Here is a 22736-nt window from a genome sequence, read left to right as displayed (position 1 = left end):
TGGGGTAGCTGTGCCCCTGAAGGACCAGGTGCGCAGCCTGGGAGTCATTTTGGACTCACAGCTGTCCATGGAGGCGCAGGTCAATTCTGTGTCCAGGGCAGCTGTCTACCAGCTCAATCTGGTATGCAGGATGAAACCCTCCCTGCCCACGGACTGTCTGGCCAGAGTGGTGCATGCTCTGGTTATCTCCCGCTTGGACTACTGCAATGCGCTCTGCGTGGGGCTACCTTTGAAGGTGACCTGGAAACTGCAATTAATCCAGAATGCGGCAGCTAGACTGGTGACTGGGAGTGGCCGCCAAGACCACATAACACCGGTCTTAAAAGACGTTTGTGAGCACAATTCAAAGTGTTGGTGCTGACCTTGAAAGCCCTAAACGGCCTCGTTCCAGTATACCTGAAGGAGCGTCTCCACCCCCATCGTTCTGCCTGGACACTGAGGTCCAGCGCCAAGGGCCTTCTGGCGGTTCCCTCCCTGCAAGAAGTGAGGTTACAGGGAACCAGGCAGAGGGCCTTCTCAGCAGTGGCGCCCACCCTCTGGAACGCCCTCCCATCAGATGTCAAGGCAATAAACAACTATTTTACTTTTAAAAGACAACTGAAGGCGGCCCTGTTTAGGGAAGCTTTTAATGTCTGATGCTGTATTGTTTTTAATATTCAGTTGGAAGCTGCCCTGAGTGGCTGGGGAAACCCAGCCAGGTGGGCGGGGTATAAATAATAATAATAATAATAATAATAATAATAATAATAATATCACCACATTGGCAGTATTGGAAAACCGACACCTGTGGGTTCCCCACCACCACCAAAAGTGTGCACAGTGCAGGATCCTTCCTGGGGGGGTCAGGACATAGTAGTCATTCCTTCCCCTGTTTTCTGAGGGATGTGAGGATTTCTCAGCAGCCGTTTCACTCCGAACCTGACAGCAAGCAGAGGCATAAGCCAGTAGCAAACTACTGCGGCCGATTCCAGCCTTTTCCTGGCATTTTTTGAAAAAGCGCCTCTGTTGCTTTAAATGAGGAGAGGACTTCATCTTCAGGTGGAGTCAATTCTTGCTGGGTTATAAATTTGCTGGGAGCCGAGAAAGCAGCTGGTTGTTGTTTTTTTGCTGGAATCTTAGCAAGCGTATAGAACCAGTATGGTAAGCTGATGGCATTGTAGTTTCTCGTTTGGATTTGAAACTGTCGCTTGAGTGCTGTATGTATTGATTTTATCTGGGCTGTGGATCTTTTTGATAACTTTCAGTTAACTTTTCTGGAAGGGTTATTGATGAATACTTTAAGCTCATTTGGGCTGGTGTTTGCTCCTTATAAGGTAAAAGCTAGGCTGTAGCAAAAGGGAGGTTTAGAAGGACGGGGGTCTTTTCCACACACCCCTCCCCTTAGTTTTTCTCTGTTCGGTGGCTGAGCTGATCTTCTTGCAAAGTTGTGGGTTTCCTTTCTGACAGCTGAGCTCTCTTTTCCCTCTGGATCTTTAGAGGCATAAAATGTGTTCTTCTGCCGTATAAAGTCCCGCTCTCATTTTTCCACCTCCCCTTTCCTCCTGCCCTTTACCCTACATTATTTCACACTTCAGTTATGAGCATGGTTTAGGTAGGAGATTACTGTACTTTTGCAGATTTCTTCCCCTTATTCCCCTCCCCTGTATAAGAGGAAACTGCCATATTGCCTTTGTCTACTGTAATCCCAAGGGCTGATATGCTAAAAGAATAGAGTCGCTCCCCCTTTCCAGAATATATATATATATATATATATATATATATATATATATAATTTGTGAATGTTTCAAAACTATAGACTCTCGGACAACCTCAAAAAAAGTTTAACTGAAACTTCTGGGAAGCTCTTCCAAAGGACTGCTGCTTGCATTTCATTTATTTATGCTAATCTTAATGGATTTTAATTCAGATAGCTGCTTAGGGGGTGTAGGGGGAGTCCAAAAATCCAGAGTGCTTTATCCCAAAAAGGAGATCCATTGTTGGTATTTACACGTGAGTAGGCCCAGGTCCACTGACAGGGCAGTTCTGGAAGTCTATATTGCATGAGCTGAATTTCTGAGCTGTGACTTCACTCCTTAACCCAGCAAAAATTTGGATTCAAAGACCTATTGTTCTCTTGTTATCAAGTTGCCCAGTTGAGTATTTGCATGGAAGTTTAACTAGGAAAACCTGCCAGTCCAACAGTGTTGAGTTGGAATTCCTGGAGGGGAGAAAAAAACCCTGTACAATTTTGATCTTGTATGGTCCTGGAGCAGAAATGGATGAAGCTTTTTTTATTCTTTTAAATTTTTTTAGTTGGGTGGTGGTATGCTTTAACAGTTGCACGTGGAAGCCAAGAGACGGCTGTCTCTGGCTGAGGATATCTTCTGCAATTCCAGACTGGCTTCATAGAATCATAGAGTTGGAAGAGACCACAAGGGCCATCGAGTCCAACCCCCTGCCAAGCAGGAAACGAGCTCCCTTGCTCTGTTGTGGAAATACCAGCATCTTGTGTCGGGAGCAGGTGCTACCACTTGGCAAACTGTTGAGAGAGAGGGAAAAGGGGAGTGGGGACTTCTCTTCTTTGCTGGCCGCAAGGAATGTCCTCTGAGTGACTCTAGCAAATTGGGACAGAAGAGCTACAATTAGAACTCCCATCACAGATAGATGGACGGGGACTGTGGCATGTTGTGGAGGGCGGCGTGAAAAGCAGCTGTCAGATCTGATGAGCAGAAGCTGGTGTGGTCATCTCGCATTTTGATCGCCTGTAGGCTTCCCGGGGCTTCCCGTTGTAGGATGCGGGAGGGAGGGAGCGAAGGACTGGATGAACTCTCCTCTGATCCTTCGCGTTGTGTTCTTGACACATGACTCATAATCTTGCCGCAGTTGGAAGAACGCGGATCAGGCTGTGGCTGACCGTAGTCATCTCACTGGGATAAAGCTTTTTTTAAAAAATTAATGCTGCTTCTCCTTTATTTCTCCGCCCCAAAAGCACGCATGTGTCATGGTCGTGGCATCTCAAATATGCCGAACAGATTTCGCTGGGTTTTACACCTGTTATTGAGGCGCTCTTGTCTCTCGGGCCATTTCTGGGCTCTGAACCAAAGTCTTGCCACAACCCCCTCTTAAAAAAACAAAACCAAAAGGGAAGGCGCTATGTGGAGTCATCGAAAGTAACTGCGGGAGTTCAGGACAGCTGAATGGAAGCGGTACTGCATTTATGGTCAACCAGGATGATTGGCCTGCTTCCATCAGTTTGGGGAGCTTCCAGGATGTTCCTAATTTGGGGTAGGATTCCATTGCGTTGCGGCCAATCCAGGTGGCGCAATGATAGTCGATCGAGAGCTGCTTTGCCAAAAGCTTGGGCTTTTTTGCAAGAAGGAAAATGTCTGGAAGATGTGCTTGCTTTGATGCAACATCATCTCGCCTCCCCCTGCAAACAAGCCAGGACGAATGCACACCAACTAGCCAATGTTATCCAATCCCCTTGCAAATGAATCGGGATGAATGCTCAATATAACAGAGAGTCTCCTCCAGCACCATAATTCAAAAGCATCCATTCTTTGGCGATCAGCCTTCTTTATGGTCCAGCTCTCACTTCCATACATCACTACTGGGAAAACCATGGTTTTAACTATACAGACCTTTGTTGGCAAGGTGATGTCTCTGCTTTTTTAGGTGCTGTCTAGGGTGGGCTACAACAATTTACAATTACAACCCAGTGTGGGTTACAACAATTTAAAATACACCTTTTAACAACGATTTAAAGCAAATGGTTAATGTTGCTGGCTATGAAATGACCTAGACCCTGCGATCCCCTCAGGCCCTTCTTTGTGTGGCTCCTCTTGGAGGCGTTTGGAGGGTGGCAGCAAGAGAACGGGGCCTTTTCAACGGTGGCTCCCTGGTTGTGGAATGCGCTCCCCAGCCAGGCTTGCCTGGTGCCTTCCTTAAATATCTTTAGGCACCAGGCAAAAATGTTTCTCTATAACAGCTGTTTTCAGCCTGTGGGTCCCCAGATGCTGTTGGACTACAACTCCCATCATCCTTGAGCTCTGGCCTTGCTAGCTAGGGGTGATGGGAGGTGTAGTTCAACAACATCTGGGGACTCACAGGTTGAGAAAGGCTGCTCTATAACTAAGCTTTTTGGCTGATTAACATTCTATGGCATCCATCTGTATCGGGAGACAATACAATGCACCTCTGGGGGCTGAAATCAAGATGTAGGAAGGTTGCAGCAACTGCTGGGGCTGCGGAGACAGATGTGGGAGAGATTACTGGTTTTATTACATATTTCGTGTCCTCGTTTTGTATTTTTCAGTTGTGAGCCACCCTATGATGTTTAGATGAAGGGGGCTATATAGATTTAATAAATACCGTACTTTTCTGTGTATAAGACTATGGTTTTTTTCTGTAAAAAATTCATGCTAAAAAGTGGGGGTCGTCTTATGCATGGGTAGTGCATAGGGTGGACGTTTGATTGGTTGCTGTCGAGGCTGTCAGCGGCTATTGTGCACGTTATTGGTTGCCACGTCAATGGGTGGTGTTGACTGGCTGACGCTTCGGCAGTTGGGCGTGCGATTGGCAGCTTCTGCCGGCGATGGGACAGACGGGAGGCGGATTTAGCGACGCGTGCGGGTGAGCAGTTTTTGGCAATCCCCCCTGAAAAAAACTCAACAACCCTGGGTAATTCCCCCTAAAAAGCTCAACAACTCTGTGGCATCTTCCCCCATTTTCTTAAATTTGAGTCCCCAAAATAGGGGTCCTCTTATACATGGGGGCGTCTTATAGATGGGAAAGTACGGTAATAATATTTGAATTTTGCTCAGCAACACCTGATTCCACACATGTGTGTGCGTGTGTTTCTGTCTGTGTCTCTCCCTCTGGCAATCTTCTCTCCTCCTTCTCTGGATTATTTTGTCTTTTGGATGCATTAGTCCTCCTCACCATCACCACAAAATACAACTCATCTTTGGCCTTCTGCCCCAGACTCCTGCCTCCTCCTTTTTTAGACTCTCTGATTTGAGCAGCGCAGGCAACAGTAGTTAAGTTTCTCCCAGGGAGGGGGGATAAATTTGATTCCGTTCACATTTAAAGGCAGGCTTGCTGAATCAGCATTCACTTTGCAAAAATGCGAATAGTAGGCAAAATTGCATCGAAAAATGTGTATAGTAGGAGAAAGTCACATGAAATGCTAACAAATTATCCCGAAGACTTTTTTTTTTTAATTCACAAACTGGTGTAGAAATGAGGATTGGGAAAAATGAAAAGCCAAAGTAGCGAAGCACATTTTCCCATCCCTCTCTCTCCTGGCTGCCCTGTCCCTCTGTGACATCACAGAAGCTCATCCAATCCAGGCTGGAGGCTCCAGCCACAAAGAGTCTCTGGCATAGCACACTGCAGCATGGATTTTTATTGCAGTTAAGGTCTATTATTGATCGCTGGACACAAAAGATAAGGATGGAATCTCTTTAGGAATAGCGGGTTTGTTTTAAACACGTGGCTATCATAAGACCAAGGGTTTATCAGCCAAGCTGGGGGAGGGGAATCACATCTGGCAACCAATGTGCCCCTTTGGTTTCATATAGTATACAGGTAGACGAGTCTAAAAAGCCTGGGATACAAATTTTCATGGCCCTCTAGCGACTATAGTGGCTCATTTACCAGGATGAATGTATTTAGCATTAACAATGGAAGTTTGCACTCTCGTTCTGACCAAACAAAGCCTCCTGGTATATCTTTTGCTCTAGGATACACCTGAATATAAGGACGCGGGTGGCGCTGTGGTCTAAACCACTGAGCCTAGGACTTGCCGATCAGAAGGTTGGCGGTTCGAATCCCCGCGACGGGGTGAGCTCCCGTTGCTCGGCCCCAGCTCCTGCCAACCTAGCAGTTCAAAAGCATATCAAAGTGCAAGTAGATAAATAGGGACCCCTGACCATTAGGTCCAGTTGTGACCGACTCTGGGGTTGCGGCGTCATCTCGCTTTATTGGCCGAGGGAGCCGGCGTACAGCTTCTGGGTCATGTGGCCAGCATGACTAAGCCACTTCTGGCGAACCAGAGCAGCGCACGGAAACGCCGTTTACCTTCCTGCTGGAGCGGTACCTATTTATCTACTTGCACTTTGACGTGCTTTCGAACTGCTAGGTTGGCAGGAGCAGGGACCGAGCAATGGGAGCTCACCCCGTTGCGGGGATTTGAACCGCCGACCTTCTGATCAGCAAGCCCTAGGCTCTGTGGTTTAACCCACAGCGCCACCCACGTCCCTTGACTAGTATAGAACAGAAGAGTATATTAAATAGAATATTAAATATCAGCATATAAATTTAAACAGAAATCCACTCCTAACAATCACAATAAATAATTTCTAAACCACAATCAATAAAACAACGGCAAGCCATGTCTTTATAGCCAGTGCAGCATAATGGCTAGAGCATCAAATTAGGAGCAAGGAGAAGCGGGTTCAAATCCCCACTTGGCCACAAAACTCGCCAAGTGACCTTGGGCTAATCATGTCCCCCAGTCAAGCTTTTGTGGGGATCAACTGAGGTGCCCCCCCAATCTGTGCACTCCTGAGCAAACTGGGATTTCCTCCACTATTAAATAAGAGAGAATCGGTGTTCTGCCAATAATTCGCTCCAAGGTTATGCTCAGTCCAGTATATCTGAAGGAGCATCTCCACCCCCATCATTCTGCCCGGACACTGAGGTCCAGCTCTGAGGGCCTTCTGGCGGTTCCCTCACTGCGAGAAGCCAAGTTACAGGGAACCAGGCAGAGGGCCTTCTCGGTAGTGGCACCCACCCTGTGGAACGCCCTCCCACCAGATGTCAAAGAGAACAACAACTACCAGACTTTTAGAAGACATCTGAAGGCAGCCCTGTTTAGGGAAGCTTTTAACATTTGATGCATTCCTTATTTTAATATTTTGTTGAAAGCCGCCCAGAGTGGCTGGGGAATAAATAATAAATTATTATTATTATTCTTGCTGGTGAAGCGTGTTAAAGCATCTTTCTCTCTGTCCCCTTCCATTCCAGAGGGAGTGCCTGTCGATCCACATTGGCCAAGCTGGAGTTCAAATGGGCAATGCCTGCTGGGAGCTCTACTGCCTGGAACATGGGATTCAGACAGACGGCACCATCGCCGGGAACCAGGCAGCTCCCAAAATCCTGCCAGAGACAGACCAGGTGGACGCTTCTTTCGAGACGTTCTTCTGCGAGACTGCGTCAGGGAAGCATGTGCCCAGGGCAGTCTTCATTGACTTGGAACCGACTGTCATAGGTAATATCATCTGCAGAGATCCATTGGGATGAAAACGACCTCTGGGACGTTTTGTCGATGTCCAGTAGTGAGTGCTGCCAACTCACCTGGGCGCAAGATACAAAACAGCTGCCTTAAGGTTCACCCAAACTTCTTTGTTTCCAAGAACAGGTCTGTGCTTTAAAGCACTGCATCCAAGCACTCCCTGGGAAAACACACTCTTTATTATAGCAAATGGAGCAAACAGCAATCCAAATTGCTGTTTCTTCCACTTCAGCGTTAAAGAGCAGGTTTTCAGGCAGGAATATTTTCCAGTTCTACCAATACATGCAGGGGCTAGATCCAGGAACCTTTTGCATGGGAAGTACTGTATTTTTCGCTCTATAGGATGCACCGGACCATAGGATGCACCGGACCATAGGAGGGGGAGAACAGGATAAAAAAAATTCTCCCCCTCTCTGCTCAGCGCCCCTTCAGCGAACCAGCAGGAGAAACGGAGCCCCTTCTATTTCTCCTCCCGCTTCGCTGAAGGGGCGCTGCGCAGAGAGGGAAAACTGTGCAGCGCCTCTCCAGCGAAGTGAAGCCTGGAGAGCAAGAGGGATCGGTGTGCACCGACCCCTCTCGCTCTCCAGGCTTCAGGCGGCCATCCGCAAGCCTTCGGAGTGTGGCGGGAACTCCTGCTGCGCTCCGAAGGCTTGCGGATAGCTGCCTGAAGCCCCCAGAGCGCAGCGGGAGTTCCCTGCGCTCCGGGGGCTTCAGGCGGCTTCAGCGAAAGCTACTAGTCATACCTCATGTTACGTTTGCTTCAGGTTGCGCGTTTTCAGGTTGCATCCTGCGGCGACTTGGAAGTACCGGAAAGGGTTACTTCCGGGTTTCGCCGCTCGCGCATGCGCAGACGTGCAAAATGACATCACGCGCATGCGCAGAAGTGGCGAATCGCGACCCACGCACGCACAGACGCAGGTTGTGTTCTTTTCAGGTTGCGAACAGGCCTCCAGAACGGATCCTGTTCGCAACCAGAGGTACCACAGTACCGTCCTTGCCACTTTTGCTGGCAAGGCTGCTGTGCCTTTAAAATCTGTATTATTGGTGGGAATGTAAGTTGTCCAGCTATTTTTATGTTTGGAGACTTCAAGTACAGTTGTGCCTTGGATCCCGAACGCCTTGGTACTAGGATGTTTTGGCACCCGAACGCTGCAAACCAGGAAGTGAGTGTTCCAGTTTGCAAACGTTCTTTGGAACCTTAATGTCCAATGGGGACAATCCACAGCTTCCAATTGGCTGTGGGAGCTTCTTGCAGCCAATCAGAAGCTGCGCTTTGGTTTCCGAACGTTTAGGAAGTTGAATGGACTTCTGGAACAGATTCCATTTGACTTCTGAGGTACAACTGTAAACTACTTTCCTTGCATTGTGTTCTCTTGCTATGATTTAACAAAGTTGCAGCATATGATTAAATAAAGCAGTGCCATAGCTACGGGGAGACTACTTGAATTTTTTGCCCCGGGGGGGGGGGGAAGCCTCCAGAGGGGTGCTATTGAGGCTCCCAGCTTCTGTGTGTGTACGCAAATGTGTGTGAGGGGTGGTGAGTGCCAAACTGGGTCTTTGACCCGGGTGAAGTAAAGTCTAAGTTTGCCCCTGAAATAATGGGTTACAATTCCGGGGATGAGTCTAATGTACAGTGGTACCTCTGGATACGAACGGGATCCGTTCTGGAGCTCCGTTTGCATCCTGAAGTAAACGTAAGATGCGACTGCGCGGGTCGCGTTTCGTTGCTTCCGCGCATGCACGTGACATCATTTTTGAGCGTCTGCGCATGCGCAAGCGGCGAAACCTGGAAGTAACGCACTCTGTTACTTCCGGGTCGCCGCGGAGCGCAACCCAAAAATACTTAACTTGAAGCTACTTCAACCCGAGGTATGACTGTAGAAGCAAACTACATCACTTCCTTTGGATTTTCGTGAAAGTAGGCAAACAGTTAGAGGCAGGACAAACATGGAGCCCTGCAGATGTCGAGGACTCAAACTCCCAACAACTCCACCCAACAGGGCCAATGGCAAGGGGTGTTGGAGGGTATTCCATATTAGAGTAACAAAGGGCATTTTCCAATTTTTTGTGCTTGTGGACTCCCTCTTATGCATGGGTCGGCAAACTAAGGCCCAGGGGCCGGATCCGGCCCAATTGCCTTCTGGATCCGGCCTGCGGATGGTCCGGGAATTGCCGTGTGGATCGGCGTGGGGATTCTGATCATTCAGGCTGCGCCATTCCCCCCCCCCCCACGACGGTGCGTCCTCCCTTCCTCCCTCCTCCTGGCTTCTCCCTGCCCTGCCTAGAGGAGGAAGGGGGCTGGGCTTTGTTGAGCCACAATTGGCTGAGCACCATTTTAAGCAGCCCCTCTCCAGAGCCAGCAATTTTGCGCCACTCATCGTCCCTCCGCCGCCGCCCCCAGCCCCTGCCGCTCGCAAGGGACAGGAGCTGCGGGTAGCTGAGTGCTATTTAAAGCAGAGCAGCCCCTCTCTGGAGCCAGCTCTTTCGTGCCGCAATGCGCTTTATGTGGGGCTACCTTTGAAGGTGACCCGGAAACTGCAATTAATCCAGAATGCGGCAGCTAGACTGGTGACTGGGAGCGGCCGCCAAGACCACATAACACCGGTCCTCAGAGATCTGCATTGGCTCCCAGTACATTTCCGAGCACAATTCAAAGTGTTGGTGCTGACCTTGAAAGCCTAAACAGCCTTGGTCCAGTATATCTGAAGGAGCGTCTCCACCCCCATCATCCAGCCCGGACACTGAGATCCAGCACAGAGGGCCTTCTGGCGGTTCCCTCATTGCGAGAAAAGAGGTTGCAGGGAACCAGACAGAGGGCCTTCTCGGTGGTGGCACCTGCCCTGTAGAACACCCTCTCTTCAACTGTGAAGGAAATAAGCAGCTATCCCATCTTTAAAAGACTTCTGAAGGCAGCCCTGTTTATGGAAGTTTTTAATATTTAATGCTGTATTGTTTTTAACACTCGATTGGGAGCCGCCCAGAGTGGCTGGGGAAACTCAGCCAGATGGGCAGGGTATAAATAAAACATTGTTATTATTACTGTTATTATCATCATCATTATCCCATCGCCAGCCCCTACCGCTCGCAAGGCACAGGTAAGCAGACACCGGGGCTCGTTTGGTGCTGTGGAGAACGGAGGGGACAGTTGGTGGGGGGATTCCCCCCCCCAACATAGTCTGGCCCCCCACAAGGTCTGAGAGACAGTGGACCGGCCCCCTGTGGAAAAAGTTTACTGACCCCTGCTTTTTATCTCTCTCCCTACAGATGAAATCCGCACAGGGCCTTATCACTCCCTCTTCCATCCCGAACAGCTGATCAGCGGCAAGGAAGATGCAGCCAATAACTACGCCCGAGGCCACTACACCATCGGGAAGGAGATCATTGACACGGTCCTGGGCAGGATTCGCAAAATGGTTAAGTCCCCGCCCCCCCCCCATGCCAACGTCTACACCACAGGATGGAATAAAAGCTTAATTCACAAATGTTCATAGCCAGGCTGGAGCCAAACATAGGAAACCGCCTTAATAAAAAGTCAGGCCATCTTGTCCACCCATCCCAGAGTTGTCTACTTTTTTTGGCTGGCACGGCTTTCCGGCGCCTTGCTCAGAGGTCCTTCCCATCACCTGCTCTCTTAACTGGAGGCACATGGGATGGGTTTTGGTGCACAATGTTGTGAACTGGTCTGATGGGGAAAGTGGCAAGGCTGGTCCAAACATGCTGGAGCACAGGCAGCTCCGAGTGAGCAGATAGGGGCCTTTTGCTTGATATTTTTACCCCCTCCCATTGCAAGACTCTCCCGATCTGATTTTTGAGAAAGGAGGGGGCAGAAACTGCGCTTCTCTTCTTCCGCTCCTGCCTGACTGCCTGACTCTGAGCGTGGAGAGAGTCTTATCTATGTAGCTGAGTGGGAGCTGTAACATTCATGCAAGCCAGTACATCGGATTAAGTACTTACCGTATTTTTTGCTCTATAAGACTCACTTTTTCTTTCCTAAAAAGTAAGGGGAAATGTGTGTGCGTCTTATGGAGCGAATGCAGGCTGCGCAGCTATCCCAGAAGCCAGAACAGCAAGAGGGATTGCTGCTTTCACTGCACAGCGATCCCTCTTGCTGTTCTGGCTTCTGGGATTCAGAATATTTTTTTCCTTGTTTTCCTCCTCCAAAAACTAGGTGCGTCTTGTGGTCTGGTGCGTCTTATAGAGCGAAAAATACGGTAATTCGTTCTGGAGGTCCGTTCTTAACCTGAAACTGTTCTTAACCTGAAGCACCACTTTAGCTAATGGGGCCTCCCGCTGCCGCCGGAGCACGATTTCTGTTCTTATCCTGAAGCAAAATTCTTAACCTGGAGCACTATTTCTGGGTTAGCAGAGTCTGTAACCTGAAGCGTCTGTAACCTGAAGTGTATGTAACCCGAGGTACCACTGTAGTTCTTTAGTTTGTAGTAGCTATTAGAAATAAAAGGAGTTTTGCTTCACAGCTAGCTTCTGCGTTATTTATACTCCGCTGAGTTTGGTGATCACAATGCACAGTTGTGGGTCCAGTGCACTGGGACCTGCTTTTGGAAGGTCTCTGAAAGTGCTCCAGTCGCCTAGCCCAGTCGGGGCAGAACCAGTTATTGAGCCCAGTCGCTGACATCGGTTGAAAGGCATACAGTGGTACCTCGGGTTAAGAACTCAATTCGTTCTGGAGGTCCGTTCTTAACCTGAAACTGTTCTTTTTTTTTTTTTTTAAATGTTTATTAAGAGTTTAGAAATTACAAAAAGAAGAAGAAAAAAAGTTAAACAAAGCAAAACAATACAATACATATAAAACAGAAAACACTACTTATCTTAACAAAACAAAAACAAAAACAGAAACAATTAAAAACACATCCAATATTTCCATATCTTATCTTTCATTTACTTGTTTCGACGACCTCCTCACACCTCCCTTTTTTGTATTCTAGTTCAATTAGCTATTTCAGCAAATCCTTTCCATCTTTCTCAGATTTGTCCCATAATTTATCTTAACACAATCTAACCTTATTTTTTTTCCCCTTTAGCCAATTAACAGTCTATTTTTACTTAATTCTTTATAACCTTTCTGCTAAAGCCATATAACTTCATTCCAGCATCCTTCTAACATTCATTAATTTTACAGTGTTTCTGTAAATAGTCTTTAAATTTTTTTCTAAACCTGAAACTGTTCTTAACCTGAAGCACCACTTTAGCTAATGGGGCCTCCCACTGCCGCCGCGCGATTTCTGTTCTCATCCTGAAGCAAAGTTCTTAACCCGAGGTACTATTTCTGGGTTAGCGGAGTCTGTAACCTGAAGTGTCTGTAACCTGAAGTGTCTGTAACCCGAAGTACCACTGCACTGCCACTTTTATGCCTCTGTATCCAGGCTCCTCCCCCTTGAGAGAGCTTCAGAGCCTTAAAGAGTCAACCTCTGGCCTGAAGGTCGTGGCCACTCCTCCATCATGCCATAGCCTCCCTCCTAACGAGCCGCTGGATGGGTGATGAGTGGTGCAAGGCATCCAGGCTCTGGGCCAAGAAGCTTTGGTGGTCTGGGACGTTCCACTGGAAGTTCTTTTTTTAAAAAAATATTTTTAATTGATTTTTACAAATAATTTCCAAAAATATAACATACTTTCCTATCTTATACAATGTTTTGGACTTCCATCAACTGCATCTGAAGATTTTCCAGTCTTTATCACTTAATCTGCATTTCATTATTTTCAGTATTACATTTAATACTCCTTCACTAATAATTCCTATCATAGTTTTCTTTGCAATGTTTCACATAGTCCTCCTTACAAACTTATTGCAATCCTACTGGCATAATCTGTTGATTACAATTGCCTTTCAAGTAGTTCATATATTTACTCCAGTCCTCTCAGAGATTCTCAATCTCTGATCCCGCAGGTTTTGAATCCTGTCATCTTATCCAATTCTGCACAGTCCATTAATTTCATCTACTATTCTTTCGTCAGTAGTTCTTCTTGTTTCCATTTCTGTGCCAACAATACTCTTGCTGCTGTTGTTGCATATAAAAACAGTTTATTGTCCTGTCTATTAATGTCCTCACTTACAATGCCAAGTAAAAATGCTTCTGGTATATATATATATATATATATATATATATATATATATGTATATTTCTACATCTTTTTCATCTCATTATATATCATTTCCACTGGAAGTTCTTGTCCAGTTGCCTCACATGCAATGGCCTCCCTATCTTCAGCAGTCAGCTCTGGGTCCTGACCCCAGACCCTGCTCCACATCTTGTGCCCTGCAGCCTCTGACTCTGTGTCCAGGGTTGCTTTGCATTGCACCACTCTGGGCTCCTTCCAATGTCCAGAAGATCAGTGATTATGTACCTGGAGGATCTCACCTCCGGTGTTTTTAACATCTCAAATGGTTTGCTTTTAGGAGTAATGGTTAAATGGAGCTCTGACTTAGAAGAGGTACTCCTTGACTCTTGGGATCACTGAGTGTTTTCTGTCAAATCCCCTACTGCTTTAAGGTGGGCTACGTTCAGGTGCCACAAAACCAGTCCTTCAAACCACGGTTTGGCAACTTGGGACTGTGCCGTGGGTTCCCTCCTCCTCCACTTCCTGGTTTTCTCCCATCACAGTTTGCTGTGATACCCCAATTGGGCAAACCATGGTTAGCACCTAAACCTGGTCCCACTTTGTGCATATGTACAGTACATGATCACATAGCTGTTGAGCAACGTTCTTACTAATTGAGCTGTTATATTGCCAACAGCCATCTCTAATAACCAAATTTCTCTTCCTGATGCAGGCTGACCAATGCAGCGGCCTCCAAGGTTTCTTGGTCTTCCACAGCTTCGGCGGAGGAACAGGGTCAGGCTTCACTTCGCTTCTGATGGAGCGACTCTCGGTGGAGTACAGCAAGAAGTCAAAACTGGAGTTCTCTGTGTATCCTGCCCCACAGGTCTCCACGGCCGTCGTGGAGCCCTACAACTCTATCCTGACCACCCACACCACCCTGGAGCACTCCGACTGCTCGTTCATGGTGGACAATGAAGCCATCTATGACATCTGCAACCGCAACCTTGACATCGAACGCCCCACCTACACCAACCTCAACAGGTTGATCGGGCAGATCGTCTCGTCCGTGACGGCTTCCTTGAGGTTCAACGGCGCCCTGAACGTCGACCTGATAGAATTCCAGACCAACCTGGTGCCTTACCCCAGGATCCACTTCCCCTTGACCACCTACGCCCCCATCATCTCGGCCGAGAAGGCCTACCACGAGCAGCTCTCCGTGCCAGAGATCACCAACGCCTGCTTCGAGTTCTCCAACCAGATGGTGAAGTGTGACCCGCGCCGGGGCAAGTACATGGCTTGCTGCCTCCTGTACCGGGGGGACGTGGTGCCCAAGGATGTCAACGCGGCCATCGCGGCCATCAAGACCAGGAGGTCCATCCAGTTTGTGGACTGGTGTCCCACTGGCTTCAAGGTGGGCATCAACTACCAGCCGCCCACGGTGGTGCCCGGGGGGGACCTGGCAAAGGTGCAGCGGGCTGTCTGTATGCTGAGCAACACCACCGCCATCGCGGAGGCCTGGGCCCGGCTGGACCACAAGTTCGACCTGATGTACGCCAAGAGGGCCTTTGTCCACTGGTACGTTGGGGAGGGCATGGAGGAGGGGGAGTTCTCCGAAGCCCGGGAGGACCTGGCTGCCCTGGAGAAGGATTACGAGGAAGTCGGGAGGGATTCTGCGGACGGGGAGGAAGAGGATGCTGAGGAAGAATATTAAACCCAAGGCCATGCGTCTGTATGGGCCAATCCTGCATGCAACTGGGCTAAGATGGGGAGGTGAACCAAACCTGTTGACTCTTTCTTTAAAAAAAAAAAAAAAACCAACACCCCATAATAAACATTACTGTATCTCTTACAAGACTTGTGTAGCGTAAGGACTCTTTAACACATTGTACTTTGTTTAGAAGGCACTTCCTTGTAGCTTTTTGAATCTTTACTTCCTATCTTAGAATTATGTGAAATTAACTCTTTTGAGTGCGGATCTTCGGAGGGGGCGGGTGCAGGAGAGGCTTGGCTGTCCTGTATCACTTCTGCGCACTCGAGAATGGGTAAGGGGGGGGGGAGTACCCTATATTATTAGAAGACGCTGTGATCTGCCTTCTTTGTACTTTAATAATAAAAAAGTGGAACAACTCTAGTATGGGAGCTTCCTTTCCGATGCATATCCCTAATCTGGTTTGGGATCACACCAGCGGGGGGGGGGGGTGTTAAAAGCCCTTAACCCGCCCCCTCCGCAACGCCAGGATCCAAATTGAGGCTGCTGTGCTTGATTTTTTAAAAACCAAGTTGTGCTGTTGTGTCTAGTTTGGCCCTTATATTCATTAACACAGTGTTTCCCAAACATACAGTAATTGCATATTCCTTTTGAGAGTTTAGTCTTACCAGCATACTGGTGATTTGGGGGTAGTTCTAATAATACTATTTTGAAACTGAAATACTTTATTGTCACTTGTACAACTTGTATACAGTAAGATTACATGAGCACCGCCCACTCAGCTCCCTTAGTCTTAATTCCCCTCATTTACTGACGCAGACCCACCAAACCCAAAAGTCAGTTGCCCTGTTATCTTTTCATTCAGCAGCCTAACAGCCCACGGATAGAAGCTGTTCTTTACCCTGTTGGTGCAACTAATCATGCTTCTATATATCTTCTGCCCGAGGGCAGGAGATCAAGAAAGTGCCGGCCAGGGTGTGAATCATCCCTGAGAATTTTCCTCACTCTCCTGAGGCAACGGTCTTCTGCTTATTTCACCCAGCAGATTCATGGGACAGCCCATAATATCTTGTGCTGTATTCACCACCCTCTGTGGGCGCTTCCTATAAGTTGATGTCAAACCAGCGTACCACACTGTGATGCAGTATGAAAGGACACTTTCATGGTGGACTGGTAGAAAGAGATCATCAGGTGTTGATTGACATCGTTCTTCCGCAATACTTTGTCTCAACTAGTTCAAATACAATGCGCCTCTCTCTCTCTCTCTCTCTCTCTCTCTCTCTCACACACACACACACACACACACACTATAAGTTACGTTATGATAAAGAAATTCTGCCATGTACCCTTTGAAATCCTTTTGCATCCCTGCTGGGATGTGTGCCGCACACTTTGGAAAACACTGCATTAGTATACTGCACTTCCCTGTATTTCTGTGCAATCATAAGGACCAGGAACTTGTAATGAAAGCCAAATTCTGTGTTGGAATGGCATTTTTGGAGCATGCCAGTCATCACCCCAAGTGGTGATAAATTGTAAAAGTATCGCTCCTGCTTTTCAGACCTACCTTGTCTTTTCACGACTTGTAAGGAATTCAAGTTGACCTCTCACTCTTGCGCCCAGTGCCCTAAGGAGCCATATGTGGAAGAAAAGCTCTCTTGCTCTGCATCCCCTATGAAATATACTCAAAGTCGAGTGTGGGTTTCATGCTCTTTATTCAGCTCATAGCAGTGAGGAGGAATGGAAGTTCCCCCAAACTGTCTGCTTTACATACATTATTTACACAATGGGCCCCACGTGATTGGCTAATTCCGGGATTCTCCTGTAGGCCAATCAGGTTGCAGATTCACTTCCACCTGGAGCTGGATTGGGTGGCTCCTGTGGACCAATCAGACTGCTGCATTCTGGGTCCTATTGTTCTAGGACCAATCAGCAGTGGCGTAGCGTGGGTTGTCAGCACCCGGGGCAAGGCAAGTAATTTGCGCCCCCTAACCCGTGGATTTTAGCACTCGAGTGCGAGCGCCCCCCCCCAGGTGTTGCGCCCGGCCCCCCTGCACCCCCCCACGCTACGCCACTGGGGCTGGGGGCGAGCGAAGGAGCCAAGGACCCCCCCCCCAAAGGCTCAGCAGGAATTTATTAAATTTATTATTTGCGGAGCCCCCGCGGGCCGAGGCAGCCGAAGCCCCCTCCCCTCAGGCGCCTCCCCGCCCCCTCCTCTCCTTGGGCTGTAGGTGGAGCTCCAGATCCGGGCTTGGCGAGCGCCTCTCCTCCTCCCGGCCGGGTCCGGGGGCTTCCAGCCGTGCTCCGTCCTCGCCCCCCCCCGCGGTTGAGACTTGCGCTGAGAGCCGGAGCCAGCGGCGCCCCCTTCTGCCGGGAGACCCTCGCCCGCCCGCCGGCTTCCTCTCGGAGGGTTTTGGGGAGCGCAAGGCGCGGCGAGGCCCCTCGGAGCTCTCCTCCCTCCCAGTCAGCAGAAGCAGCCGCCGCCTGTGGCTGGGCCGAGGGGATGGCGGCGGCGGGGTGCGGAGGCTGCCCGTGCCCGGCCAGGCGTCGGTGGCAGCGTCGGCGCTGCTGCAGCGGCTGCTCCTCCTGCGAGCAGTGAGTGGAGCGCAGTCGCAGCGGCGGCGGGGAGCGCGCACGCGCTAGGGCGTAAGGCTGGCGGTAGCGGCGGGGAGCCCGGCGGAGGAAGGAACTTGTCCCTTCCCTCTGGACTCGCGCCCCCCCCCAATGTTGCGCCCGGTGCGGCCGGCACCCTTGGCACCCCCCACGCTACGCCACTGCCAATCAGACTGCTGCATTCTGAATCCTATTGTTCTAGGACCAATCAGACTGCTGCATTCTGAATCCTATTGTTCTAGGACCAATCAGACTGCTGCATTTTGGATCCTATTCAACTCAGTACATAACACCCTCCTTACCTGAGGATTGCCACTCACTGTGAGTTTAGAGTGTCTGAGAACCTTTAGGCTGCCACTGACGCTGAAACTCAAAAATTGTCACTACCCTACTCAGAAGCCATTTCTCTTTTAAAAAACCACAAAAATGCACTTGGTGCAGTCCGTGCAAGAGGTTAACCAAGCAGGTTAACCTGTAAATCCCACTGTGTTCAATGGGATTTACTGCTTAGTAAGGGTGCCTAGAATATGTTAATTTTTCATTTCAATGGAAACCTTCTAAAAACATTACCTTTGGGGCTTGGCTTTTTCTAGCCGTTTGTAGCACTGTTTTCGTTTAGATGGCTTGATGGCAGGAACTCTCAATTGTGACAAGAGGAGACAGACTGTCGGTCAATTTTCCATGGTGATTACTGGGATTCTTGGAAAGAGTACTGGATCTCTGCCTGGCCCCGCAAGACATATCTACACGCTTTAAGAAAAGCACTTGCCCTGTATCACTTAACCTAGAATAATTATGCCTTTCAAGCAATGTATTCAGTGTCTGTAGATGGGAGGTGTGCCAAAAATCCTTGTTAGCTGCAATTTATCTGGAGAGGGGTCTTAAGGGAAGAGGAAGTACAGTGCATACAAAGCACTATAACTTTTTATACTCTACATTATTAAAGGTGCAATTATCAGGGAAAGGTTTCTGGAGGACATTCTTTTGTTCCTAAATCTTGATGTATGCAGGGGAAATAATGAATTTAGGTGATGCTCAGTAGGGAAAGGACTCGGGTGGCGCTGTGGTCTAAAGCACTGAGCCTAGGGCTTGCCGATCGGAAGGTCAGCGGTTCGAATCCCCGTGACGGGGTGAGCTTCCATCGTTCAGTCCTAGCTCCTGCCAACCTAGCAGTTCGAAAGCACGCAGTGCAAGCAGATAAATAGGTACCATTGGAGCGGGAATGTAAATGGCATTTCCGTGCACTGCTCTGGTTTCACCAGTCATGCTGGCCACATGACCCGGAAAAATTGTCTGCGGACAAACGCCGGCTCCCTCAGCCTGTAAAGCGAGATGAGCGCCGCAACCCCAGAGTTGTTCGTGACTGGACTTAACTGTCAGGGGTCCCTTTACCTTTTACAGTAGGGGAAAGGAGTTGGTTACCACCCATCTTATGCTTTTTCCCTGGCCGATTCAGGAATAAAAATTGGTGCAGTGCTTACTGTAACGTATTAGGTGGATGAAACATTTTAAGTGGGATAATCATGTCCCCGTCAGGCTTTTTGTGGGGGTCAAATGGGGTGCCCCCCCCCATCTGTGCACTCCTGAGCTCACTGGGATTTCCCCCACTATTAAATAAGAGAGAATCAGTGTTTTGCCAAGAATTTGCCCCAAGGCGAATTCTTGCAGTACAAGAAAAGAAAATATGCTCCAAAGTATCAGGTAAGTGGCTCCCATGTTTGAGAAATCTAAATGCTTATTTTGAGTCTAATTTCAGAAAGAGGTAGGGATCCCCGGGGGCTGCTGAAGATATTTTCTGGATACCACATGGCAGGTCTTGCCAGATGGGTGGGGTATAAATAATAAATTATTATTATTATTATTAAAGCCACAAAGTCTGCAGCTGCAGATACGAACCCGATGAGCCTCTGCTGAGATCAGATTTCAGGTTGAGCGGAAGAGGGCTTGGATGAAGAAACAGTCATGACCAGGCATAGGCAAACTCGGCCCTCCAGATGTTTTGGGACTACAACTCCCATCATCCCTGACCACTGGTCCTGTTAGCTAGGGATGATGGGAGTTGTAGTTCCAAAAACATCTGGAGGGCCGAGTTTGCCTATGCCTGGTCATGACTGATTATTGAAACACGAATATGTTACTTTCAATTGTTTTTTGAAAACAGCAGCCCCACAAGGTCTGTCTCCAGCTGTAAGCCGAATTTGAATGTAAAAAAAGAAAAAGGAACACAGCCTTATGAGCAAAGTTTTAAGTAAAGAGCTTGTTGTTGTTTAGTCGTTTAGTCGTGTCCGACTCTTTGTGACCCCCTGGACCAGAGCACGCCAGGCACTTCTGTCTTCCACTGCCTCCCGCAGTTTGGTCAAACTCATGCTGGTAGCTTCGACAACACTGTCCCACCATCTCGTCCTCTGTCGTCCCCTTCTCCTTGTGCCCTCCATCTTTCCCAATATCAAGGTCTTTTCCAGGGAGTCTTCTCTTCTCACGAGGTGGCCAAAGTCTTGGAGCCTCAGCTTCAGGATCTGTCCTTCCAGTGAGCACTCAGGGCTGATTTCCTTCAGAATGGAGAGGTTTGATCTTCTTGCAGTCCACGGGACTCTCAAGAGTCTCCTCCAGCACCAGAATTCAAAAGCATCAATTCTTCAGCGATCAGCCTTCTTTATGTCCAGCTTTCACTTCCATACATCACTACTGGGAAAACCAGAGCTTTCAACTATACGCCAAAAGTAAGTTGGCAAAAGTAAAGAGCTACTGGAAGCCAAAGGGTTAAACATATTACCTAGTGGTTGGAGGGTATGACGTCACCCCACAATTAAAATCCCACCTGCAGCTGCAAAAAGCCCCTTCCCTCCTACTAGGGCCGCTGTCTCTTTAAGCAGCGCGCTGCTCGCTCGCTGCCCCTCCCATCAGCTGTATAAGGGGGCGTGGCTACAGCTGGGCGTGCCCTATGCAAATGACGACCCGTACTTCCTCCTCTCGACGGCCGGCGTCGCCCGTCAGCTGTCTGAGGGAGAAGAGCGGGCGTGGCCCCGCCCGCCCTTGACCGGCGGCCCCGCCAGCCAATGGCGGCCCAGAGAAGTAGTTCCTCGCGGGCGGGACTTCCTCCCCGGGGCCGCGAGCGTGTAGGCTGAGGTAAAGCGGGAGGTGAGCAGCTTACCCGGCCGCCGCCGCCGCCATGATCAAGAAGTTCGACAAGAAGGATGAGGAGTCGGGTAAGAAAGCCCCGGTGAAGGGTGGTCAGGCGCAGAGCCTCAAACTAGGCCCCGTTGCTAGGCAGGGTGGGCTGCCCCTTCCGCAGGTGGGCCGGAAGCCCCGTAGCGGCGCCGGAGGGCGCTTGCCCCGCCCACTGGCTCGGGACGGTTTAAAGCGGTTTAAAAGGGGGGGGCGGGCGGGCGCTACCACTTCAGGACGAGGGAAAGGGGGAGATGGTAGTGAGAAGAGGCCCTTCTGGATCGTACCAAAGGCCTTTTTCAGGGGTGGGCAGCCTGCGGCCTTTCCAGGTTTTCCCCCTGGCACCCCCCTCCGAGGTGGCGCCTATGGTTCCCCCCCTGCCCTATTTTCTCCTCACAACAACCCCGCGAGGTAGGTGAGGGCGCCTGAGGGGAATTTTTGCCATTAGGCTGCGGGCTTGGATGGAGGGCGCCCTGTGGAAAGTTATTTAAAACAGAACAAATAATGGTCTCCCGGCCTCGGGTCCAATACACAAGCGGCTATTTCTTCCAATAATAACAACAACAAAATAACAATGGTTTTATTGATTTTATATGTTTGTTTCTTGTTCAGGGAGGTTTTGAATGTGTGACATCTTAGCGTAATTTTGGTCTTGCTTTTTTTTTAAATAATTTTTTAATTAGATTTTCCACAGTGATAACACAAAGCAAAATGATACACAAAAACAGAAAAAGAAAGGGGGGAAAGGGAACAATAAACAGATAAACAATAACAACAAACTTAATTCTTCACAAATCCCACCTTTTACGGGCTTGGATGAAGGGCGCCCTGTGGAAAGTTATTTAAAACAGAACAAATAATGGTCCCCCGGCCCCGCGTCCAATACACAAGCGGCTGTTTCTTCCAATAATAATATTAACAACAACAAAATAACAATGGTTTTATTGATTTTTATGTGTTTGTTTCCTGTTCAGGGAGGTTTTGAATGTGTAACATCTTAGTATAATTTTGGTCTTTGTGGAAGCCGGCCAGAGTGGCTGGGGAAACCCAGCCAGATGGGCAGGGTACAAATAAATAATAATAATGGTAGTAATAATAATAATAGTTATCAATACACCAGGAGAAAGTTGCAAACCCAGTCAGATGGGCGGGGTACAAATTATTATTATTATTATTATTATTATGTTTATTACAGTGGTACCTTGGTTCTCAAACTTAATCCGTTCCAGAAGTCTGTTCCAAAACCAAAGCGTTTCAAAACTAAGGCGTGCTTTCCTGCAGTAAGTAATGCAAAATGAATTAATCCGACTTTTAAAAACAACAACAACAACAACAATTTATTATTTATACCCCACCCATCTTGCTGGGTTTTCCCAGCCACTCTGGGCGGCTTCCAACAGAATAATAATAATATATTAATTATAGCCTTTATTAATTATTATAATTAATAATATATTAATTATACCCTGCCCTTCTGGCTGGGTTTCCCCAGCCACTCTGGGCGGCTTTCAACAGAATATTAAAATACAGTAGTCTATTAAACATTAAAAGCTTCCCTAAACAGGGCTGCCTTCAAATATCTTCTAAAAGTCTGATAGTTGTTTTTCTTTTTAACATATGGTGGGAGGGCGTTCCACAGGGCGGGCGCCACTACCGAGAAGCCCCTCTGCATGGTTCCCTGTAACTTGCTTCTCGCAGGGAGGGAACCTCCAGAAGGCCCTTGGAGATGGACCTCAGTGTCCGGGCAGAACGATGGGGGTGGAGACCTTCCTTCAACCCCTAAAACAGCCATTTAACATGAAATTTACTATGTAATGAGATCATTGATCCATAAAATGAAAGCAATAATCAATGTACTGTACTATAAAATAAATAAGACAGTATTGTAGATGATAAAAATTAAAATTATTAATATTT

The 22736-nt window shown here is 48.4% G+C and overlaps 2 protein-coding genes across 3 annotated transcripts in view; both read left to right on the top strand.

The window, feature by feature from the left end:
- Positions 1-934: 934 nt before the first annotated feature.
- On the top strand, positions 935-15464 carry TUBAL3 (tubulin alpha like 3). Its single transcript, XM_081023099.1, has 4 exons — positions 935-1140; positions 7009-7252; positions 10541-10689; positions 14064-15464. Exons 1-4 carry the CDS (start codon positions 1138-1140, stop codon positions 15042-15044), a joined length of 1377 nt encoding a protein of 458 aa, XP_080879225.1. The 5' UTR covers positions 935-1137; the 3' UTR covers positions 15045-15464.
- Positions 15465-20691: 5227 nt separating this feature from the next.
- The window catches only part of COPG2 (COPI coat complex subunit gamma 2), a 39583-nt gene continuing 37538 nt past the window's right edge, over positions 20692-22736 (top strand). Inside the window, exon 1 of one of the 2 annotated variants that reach the window (XM_081022734.1) lies at positions 20692-20860. In XM_081022734.1, the coding sequence (XP_080878860.1) occupies positions 20824-20860 (37 nt within the window). In that variant the 5' untranslated portion in view covers positions 20692-20823. Of the gene's footprint in view, positions 20861-21058; positions 21235-22736 lie in introns of those variants that run through there. The other variant, XM_081022733.1, reaches the window with a different exon arrangement.

The sequence above is a fragment of the Podarcis pityusensis genome (genome assembly GCF_964106645.2).
Source record: "Podarcis pityusensis genome assembly, chromosome: 10".
Classification (NCBI taxonomy): Eukaryota; Metazoa; Chordata; class Lepidosauria; order Squamata; family Lacertidae; genus Podarcis; species Podarcis pityusensis.
Note: the sequence above shows the minus strand (reverse complement) of the source record. Positions and strands in the feature narration are given on the sequence as shown.

Bases quoted from the DNA above. Each gene is read 5' to 3' on its own strand.
- TUBAL3 (XM_081023099.1), top strand. The intron at 7,253-10,540 runs GTAATATCATCT...CTCTCCCTACAG, and splicing joins CTTGGAACCGACTGTCATAG to ATGAAATCCGCACAGGGCCT. The intron at 10,690-14,063 runs GTTAAGTCCCCG...TTCCTGATGCAG, and splicing joins TGGGCAGGATTCGCAAAATG to GCTGACCAATGCAGCGGCCT.